The 8,608-nt window shown below is 41.9% G+C and overlaps 1 protein-coding gene across 2 annotated transcripts in view; it reads left to right on the forward strand.

Moving 5' to 3' along the window:
• usp34 (ubiquitin specific peptidase 34) overlaps positions 1 to 8,608 on the forward strand; it is a 76,207-nt gene that overhangs the window by 60,728 nt on the left and 6,871 nt on the right. For both annotated transcript variants that reach the window (XM_007570485.2, XM_007570484.2), the window contains 19 exons: positions 420 to 498; positions 570 to 623; positions 705 to 800; positions 894 to 958; positions 1,029 to 1,104; positions 1,229 to 1,276; positions 1,355 to 1,420; positions 1,982 to 2,062; positions 2,239 to 2,324; positions 2,924 to 3,092; positions 3,319 to 3,393; positions 3,490 to 3,641; positions 3,731 to 3,884; positions 3,976 to 4,020; positions 4,683 to 4,787; positions 5,130 to 5,277; positions 6,104 to 6,408; positions 7,025 to 7,354; positions 8,379 to 8,536. In XM_007570485.2, coding sequence (XP_007570547.1) covers positions 420 to 498; positions 570 to 623; positions 705 to 800; positions 894 to 958; positions 1,029 to 1,104; positions 1,229 to 1,276; positions 1,355 to 1,420; positions 1,982 to 2,062; positions 2,239 to 2,324; positions 2,924 to 3,092; positions 3,319 to 3,393; positions 3,490 to 3,641; positions 3,731 to 3,884; positions 3,976 to 4,020; positions 4,683 to 4,787; positions 5,130 to 5,277; positions 6,104 to 6,408; positions 7,025 to 7,354; positions 8,379 to 8,536 — 2,292 coding nt within the window. The remainder of the gene's footprint in view (positions 1 to 419; positions 499 to 569; positions 624 to 704; positions 801 to 893; positions 959 to 1,028; positions 1,105 to 1,228; positions 1,277 to 1,354; positions 1,421 to 1,981; positions 2,063 to 2,238; positions 2,325 to 2,923; positions 3,093 to 3,318; positions 3,394 to 3,489; positions 3,642 to 3,730; positions 3,885 to 3,975; positions 4,021 to 4,682; positions 4,788 to 5,129; positions 5,278 to 6,103; positions 6,409 to 7,024; positions 7,355 to 8,378; positions 8,537 to 8,608) is intronic.

Genomic DNA, 8,608 nt, shown 5'->3' on the forward strand with positions numbered 1-8,608 from the left:
TTTACTTGGTAGGATTTAGGGTTTTTGCAGTGTTATGCTCTGAGTAATGACAAACTTTCTGAACTATTTGAAAGATTTGATGAAGTTTATCTGTTGCTTTTGTCAGTTTTAGTTTATTATTTATTTTGGCTGTTTTACTCCTAATTGCACTGACTGATAAGCTAAAGTTTTGTTTTTACATGTGTGACCAGGCTTGTTGGTGTAATTCAGCACATTTATTTATTTATGCATCTTCATTTTACAAAAAGTAAAGAAAGAAAGAAAGATTTTAAGTAAATGAATGTATGTTTATGTATCGGATCGGTATCTGCTGATGCCAAACCTCAAACGTCGGTATTGGAAGTGAATAAAGTGGGTCGGTGCATCCCTGATCCTGATGAGGATTTCCAGGTTTCTCATCCGTCTCTGAAAACCTGCAGGTATCTGTTCAACGATGCAGAGGTGAAGCCCTTCGACTCGGCCCAGCTGGCCTCCGAGTGCTTCGGAGGAGAGATGACGGTACGAGACGCAGCTGCTTTACAAATTAAATCACTGCGTCCCGCTGACACATTCTGTTATTTACCCATCAGACCAAAACCTACGACTCCGTCACCGACAAGTTCATGGACTTCTCCTTCGAGAAGGTAAGAATTCATTTCCTGTTTTGATTTTTTTTCCTGTATGTAACTGATTTAATAGCATCTATGTGCTGATCTGATGTGCAGACACACAGTGCCTACATGCTGTTCTACAAGCGAGTGGAGCTGGAGGAAGAAAACGGAAAAGATTTCAGTTTTGATGTCTCTCCTGATCTGCTCGAGGTGGCCAGTTATTTTTTTCCCCATTAAGTTTTAAATTTTAACTCACGTTTATGACGAGCATCACTCACTTAAGTCTCTCTGCGACACTTTCAGTGGATTTGGCATGACAACATGCAGTTTCTGCAGGACAAAAACATCTTTGAGCACACATATTTTGGGTGAGTCTTGTTACTTTTACTGCATCACCGTTTTGCTTCGCTGTTTTCTAATTTCCTGCTGTGTTTTCAGATTCATGTGGCAGCTGTGCAGCAGCATCCCCAGCACCTTACCGGACCCTAAAGCCGTCTCACTCATGACCGCAAAGGTTAGAAACTGTTCAGCTTCCTGTCAGTTCATGGACTAAAGTAAAATTTTATACAAAACGTCGAACGGCATCAAAAATTATATATTTTTAAAAATAGCTTTTATTCATGTTCTTTCTTTTGCAGCTCAGCACATCTTTTGTTCTTGAGACTTTCATTCACTCTAAAGAGAAGGTGACGTATGCTCCAGTGTGGATGGATACTCAGTTTCTGTTCAGAATAAATTAACTGTTGTTCTTTCTCACCATCCAGCCCACCATGCTGCAGTGGATTGAACTTCTCACCAAGCAGTTCAACAACAACCAGGCAGCCTGCGAGGTTTGAGCTTTAACACGATTCTCTGCTGAACCTTCATCTTAAGTTATTTACTTATTTATTCTGGCTTTTTTTTCTCTTTCCCATTTCTACCCAAAGTATCTGTGTGATCCTAAAATTAATTAAAACATGGAATATTAGAAAACCGGGATAAAAAATGTCAAGAAAAGATCAAAGCATTTTGTTGGTATTATTTAACACACAACATAAAAAGCTTGTTGGTTATGTTCTGTGTTTTGACTGAGCCTTAAATTTGTTCATATTTTTTATTTTTCTCTCACTTTTTTGATGTTTTATTTTCTGTTTTCCTTGTTTGTTCTTTTTGCTTATTGATCAATACCGCGGTTTGCTAGTCTGTAATATTTGTTTTCTGTGCACTAATTTCATAAATCCCTCATTTTTACGACTTTGTATGTCACCTAGTTTTGATATCTTTTTTTGTTCTTGTTCTTTTTTCATTAATTAAACTTTGGGACAAAATTTGTTAGTTATTTAAGTCATGCAACTCGTATTATGTGATCAAATATCGTTCCTACATGTTCAGTTGCTTTTTTTCTTCCTCAGTGGTTTCTGGATCGGATGGCGGACGATAACTGGTGGCCGATGCAGATCCTCATAAAATGCCCCAATCAGATCGTCAGACAGGTGTGCAAGAATAGAAATGCATCCAACTGAATGTCTGAATTTCACAGGTCTTGATTTCAGTGGGGGGTTTTATCTGGTTGAATAAAAGTTTAATAAAAAATTATAAAAACATCTGCTTAGCAAACAGCTTAAACGGTGCTATCTGGTTCTAACATTTGTAAAACTTTGTCTTCCAGATGTTCCAGAGGTTGTGCATTCATGTCATCCAGAGGCTGCGGCCAGTTCATGCCCACCTGTACCTGCAGCCAGGAATGGAGGACGGGTACGTCTGAGCTGATGGAGATTCTGCAGCTGTTGTCGTTTACTTGTCCAGTGATGATGTGCAGTTCATGCAGTTTGTATTTTGTTTTCACACCTGATAGTTGGGCAGATTCGATTGGATTGGGGACCAAAATTGCAGCATTTGTTACATTTTCAGTTGATGCTTTGAAAAACCTTTTCCTCTTCTCGCATGTAGTGGCGCTGCAGCAGGAAACACTGAAGGAAATGACATCCTGGTTTACATTTGTTCATGAAATGACGATGGAGAGGCATCAGATTTTAGTGCAGCCATTTCTCCTTCTAGCACTAAACAGGCGCATTTGATTTGGTTTATTTACCCAGAATGCCCCACACTACACACTGCTTCCTGCTTTTGTTCACCTCGGCAGTTTTGTGGGCGAACTGGACTTCACCTTTTTAGTTCGCATCAGAGTTCAATGGTGCATTCACACCTCCCTTAAATGCAGCGTTAAAGTGTGATAGATACTTTACACTCAGCAGTTTACGGTTCTGACTTAGTTTCCCAGAGTAGTTTTGTATTAATCAGCCGTGTTGTGCCTAACTTTCAGTGCACCTCTCTCTTCTCTTGTGTACGTTCAGCTCCGATGACATGGACGGCCCCGTGGAGGACATCGGGAGTCGATCCTGTGTCACTCGATTCGTCAAGACCCTTCTGTCCATCATGGAGCACGGCGTCAAGCCTCACAGCAAACACCTGACCGAGTACTTCGCCTTTCTCTACGAGTTCGCCAAGATGGGGGAGGAAGAGGTTCGTTTCATGTTTATTCTGGCACTCAGCCCACCGAGGTGTAAACGTTTTCTCTGCCTCAGCACAACGGCGCTGAATCAATGGATGGTTATGTTTTTTTATCGAACTCTCTGGTGACCTGCTGAGAAACGATCCAGCTGAATTTATTCAGCCAGTAAAAACCTAAAGCACGCATTCAAAGATCTGAAAGCTAAATTTCTGTTTCTCTTTTCCCCGTGTTGAACAGAGTCAGTTCCTGTTGTCACTACAAGCCATTTCCATCATGGTGCACTTTTACATGGGAACCAAAGGTCCAGAAAATGTAAGTTCACACACAGATAACTGCTTCTGTTTGCTGTAAAACTGCACAGCCAGCAGGTAACCGTAATGGGATGAACTGAGCTTTGTTCCTCCTCAGCCTCAGGTTGAGGTTCTGTCAGAGGAAGAGGCAGAGGAGGAGGACGAAGAGGAGGACATCTTGTCTCTAGCAGAGGAGAAATATCGTCCAGCTGCTCTGGAGAAGATGATCGCGCTCATCGCTTTGCTTGTGGAGCAATCTCGCTCTGAGAGGTTCGACTAGCTGATGGAGACCCGACGGAGCGAATATTAATCTGTTCAAAATAAATAAATCAAAATAAAAATCACATCTCTCTCTCCAGACATCTGACTCTTTCCCAGAGCGACATGGCGGCTCTGACCGGAGGAAAAGGTTTCCCCTTCCTGTTCCAGCACATCCGAGACGGCATCAACATCAGACAGACCTGCAACCTCATCTTCAGCCTCTGTCGCTATAACAACCGCCTGGCTGAACACGTAGGTTTCTGTTGCTTGTGTGGTAGCAGCAGTTTTAAAATCAGCGATAGATTATTTTTAAAAATGGACTAATGGTTGTTTTTCTTCTCAGATCGTGTCGATGCTCTTCACCTCCATTGCCAAACTCACTCCTGAGGTAACAAGATCCTCTTGTTTAAAGGGGCAGTATGATGTAAAATTGACCTTTTACACCATGTTATAGTGTTACTCCCTCAACAACAGCACACCTGGAGTGTTGCTTTGATTCTTTCATGCATGTTTGAGAAATCCTGTAATCGTCATGGCAACCATTCAGCTGTGCAAAACGCCTGGTTGGACCTGGCTCCTCTTCAGAGCTGCATTTTCCAGGTTTCTGAGCTTCTGCCTCATAGAGCAACCATTCCCACTCAGCTCCTTCAGACTAGCCAGCAGCAATTAGCAAACACCTGGTGGAGCTGCTCATCTGCTGAGCTCCTTATAGAGATATTTCTCAGTGAAATGGTGGTAAAAACGTTGTTAAAGGGTTAATAGAGGAGCCGTGTTGTGATGACTTCCTGAAGGCAGAGTTTCATAAAGAGCAGGAGTTCTTAAAGAGACAGAGGCGTTAAATAACAAAATCTAATTTCTTTTAAATCACATGCTATATAAAGAGCATTTTTGAACTGAAGGCAACTTAGTTACTCGATTGTGCTGTAAAATGGCACTAAGTTCCTGGAAAATACATAATACCACCCCATTAAAATAATGTAAACATGCTGAAGAAAGAGCTTTGACCACGTCTCCTTGTAAAGGTATAAATGTTTCCCTCTTCCCCATCAGGCTGCCAATCCTTTCTTCAAGCTGCTGACCATGTTGATGGAGTTCGCAGGCGGACCTCCGGGGATGCCCTCCTTCGCCTCCTACATCCTCCAAAGGATCTGGGAGGCAAGTAGAGCCAATCGATCTGATCGATCAAATCACTCCTTAAGGTGTTATCATAATTACCGTAACATGAGCCTCACGCTGTCGCGGCGCCTCTGAATTTTTGACACTCGATGCAGATCGCCTGCGCCATCGTTCACACAAACTGGACGATTGGGAAGGTGCTCTTCCAGAGCAGCTCCCCTCTCACTGGCGTTTTATAAACCCTCTGAAAGCTCATTTTATGATATTACGTCTCCAAGATACGCCTTAACTATACATACCGTTGTCTTGGCGCTCAACACAAACTTTGAAAAGTGCGACTGTAACTTGGCCTTAATGTTTCAACCCTCTGCTTCCCTACAGGTGATCGAGTACAACCCTTCCCAGTGTTTGGACTGGCTGGCCGTCCAGACTCCCAGGAACAAACTGGCTCACAGCTGGGTGCTGCAGAACATGGAGAACTGGGTGGAGCGCTTCCTTCTGGCGCACAACTACCCCCGAGTCCGCACATGTGAGGAGCCCTCTGTGTTAGCCCAGCTAGTGAACATTAAAGTTACTGTTGAGGCAGCCACCATTTTGCTCCCATTTGTTTTCAGATAATTTAATTTTAGTTCTTTTAAGGTGACCTATCATGTTTCTTTGAACAGGTTAGAATAGGCCCATGTGCTGTACAAAACATGTAAAATATATTTTTTGCACAGAATCGTTCCTAGATAATAAGATTTTATTCTGATCAGTTCTGCCTATTTTTAGCTCCTTTCAGAATGAACTTTATTTGGGCGTCTTGTCACTTTAAACCCCAGTAAGCTGCTGCTAGCCACGCCCCCAACTCAACGTTTACACAGCAGCACACAGATGCACAATTATAAACCATACATCTTTGAACAGCATTAGTTGAGCCTCCTACACAACCAACAAGAATGCAGCAAGTGTTTCTGGATGATAACATCCAGAAACAACAAAACACTAGACTTTTCCAGCAGCCATTGTACAGCAGTAAAACCAGCTGACCAAACGTGCTGGAACTCAGCTTGGGTTGCTAGGCGGCGAGCTGGAGTTCCACTCGGGTTGCTAGGTAACAGCAGAGTGACCATCAATTGTGACTCAACACTCAGAAGGTTTTTTGAAAGGCTCATTTTCCACATATTTTATGCACTTGGGCTGTTTTCAGAAGCAATTTAGACTCAAATTGAATTGTAAAAATGTCCAAAAAGTGAATTTTGCATAATAGATCCCCTTTAAAAAGCAATAAAACACAAGACATACCAAAGAATTGCTAAAGTTGTAATAATCTACAGTCCAGTAGGTGAATCTGAGTCGGTCTGTCTTCTCTGCAGCTGCCGCGTACCTCCTGGTCTCCCTCATCCCCAGTAACTCCTTCCGCCAGATGTTCCGCTCCACTCGCTCCCTCCACCTGCCCACCCGCGAGCTGCCGCTGTCCCCCGACACCACCGTGGTGCTGCATCAGGTCTACAACCTGCTGCTGGGGCTGCTGGGCCGGGCCAAGCTGTACGTGGACGCCAGCGTTCACGGGACCACCAAGCTGGTGCAATATTTCAGCTTCATGACTTACTGCCTCATCTCCAAGACGGAGAAACTCATGTTCTCCGGATACTTCATGGACCTGTGGAACCTGTTCCAGGTAGTTCATCATCCAGTTCTCAAATCTTAGTTTAATTTGAAAATAAAATATTGTTAAAGACAGCTCAGATATGTAAACGTTAACTGTGTGTGCGCCAGTGATTAAGTCTGTTTGTGTACTTTGATTAGAAAGCAGCCTGTAATGTTATATTTTTAGTTTTATTTTATTATTGTATATCCATTTTTGTAACCTTCCACAGGACTGCAGATGTAAATTAGCTTATGCTATAATCTGATACAGTTTATCAAATCTTGATATTTATGTTTGAGCTGCACATTTCTAAATAACATGTATTACTGATTATTGAAGTAATTGTCAACTATTTTAGTAATTGATTGTTACATGGAGTATGCTGTGCAGGCTAAAAAAAGGTCATTTGCTCAAATAACATATTCAGAGGAGTTGTTGAGCCAAAACTGAACAAACAAATTATAATTTTCCATTCAAGATGAAAAAAATAAACTTTTTCTGTAAATATGTTGCACACAGAACTCGGGTTGCATAGTTTTAGCTCAGTGTCAGAATAATATTTAGCTGCAGCCCTAGTTTATGATTTGCACATAAACCTGTGCTGCCACCAGTTTTGGCCTCATGTTTTGTTTTTTTTCTTTTCCAGCCGAAGCTGTCGGAGCCGGCCATCGCCACTAACCACAACAAGCAGGCGCTGCTGTCCTTCTGGTACAACGTGTGTGTGGATTGTCCCGAGAACGTCAGGCTGGTGGTGCAGAACCCCGTGGTGACCAAGAACATCGCCTTCAACTACATCCTGGCGGATCACGACGACCAGGAGGTGGTGCTGTTCAACAGGGGCATGCTGCCCGCCTACTACGGCATCCTGCGGATGTGCTGCGAGCAATCGCCCGCCTTCACCCGCCAGCTGGCGTCGCACCAGAACATCCAGTGGGCCTTCAAGAACCTGACGCCGCACGCCAGCCAGTATCCGGGGGTGAGGAGACGGAGGAGCCAATAAGTTTTTATAGATTTGACTTTCTGATTTTAGTTCTGATGAGACCAGCAGGGAAACTCTGTGGTTCTTTCTTCAGAGTAGATCCTTTCAAAGTCCTGCAGTGATGATAATTTGATGCTGATCTGTTAAAAATTATTTGTAAAATCGATACAAAAAAGTAACTTTACAAGATGCTGAGCATTTTTCAATTTAATTACTTTTTCATGGAGGAGTTCTCAGAAAATTAATACTAAATACTCATAATATTACGACTTTATTCTGGTAATAATATGATATATTATTTTGCAATATATCATATTATCTCACATTTTGACTTATTTTCGTAATTTTACGACTTTATTCTCGTATCATGACGCTTTATTATAATTTTACAACTTTCTTCTGGTAGCACTATGACTTTATACTCATGTTGTTTCGACTCTATTCTCATTAGATTCCAACTTTGCAAATTTATTCTCGTAACATTACAACTTCTCATATTATTTCAACTTTAATCTTGAATTATTTCGACTTCAAACTTGTATTATTACAACTTTATTATCATAATACAACTTTAATCTTGTATTGTTTTGACTTTATAATTATTTAGTTCTTGTATCACTACGACTACTTTTGTATTGATTGGACTTTAATCTTGTACTATTGCAGATATTTGCATATTATTGCATTTTATTTTATTAGTCCAACTACTCTCAGGATCTTCCGACTTTATTCTTGTATCACATCTTTATCTCGTTTTAATCTTCTTGTAATATTATGACTTTATTAAAAAAAAAACTAAATTCTCTCTCTTCTTTGCTGCATTCACTGTTTGGAAAATTTAATTTTCTCGTCCACCATTAAATTGCCTGTTACTTTTTCTTTGAGTTTTCCCTGCTGTTCCGTAGCCGACATACTAGCGGACGATAACTTACCTAACATCATCGGGTCCTTTGAGACATAATGCGATGATGGAAGCATGGAGGGAAAGTGGATCTCTGCTGATTGTTGTCGCCCCCTGCAGGCGGTGGAGGAGCTGTTCAACTTGATGCAGCTGTTTGTGGCTCAGCGCGTCGACATGAAGGAGGAGGAGCTGGACGACATCAAGCAGTTTAAGAAAACCACCATCAGCTGCTACCTGCGATGCCTGGATGGACGCTCCTGCTGGACCACCCTCATCAGGTCTGCACGCACACACACACACACACACACACACACACACACACACACACACACACACACACACACACACAC

This window comes from Poecilia formosa, unplaced genomic scaffold (genome assembly GCF_000485575.1).
Source record: "Poecilia formosa unplaced genomic scaffold, Poecilia_formosa-5.1.2 Scaffold262, whole genome shotgun sequence".
Taxonomy (NCBI): Eukaryota; Metazoa; Chordata; class Actinopteri; order Cyprinodontiformes; family Poeciliidae; genus Poecilia; species Poecilia formosa.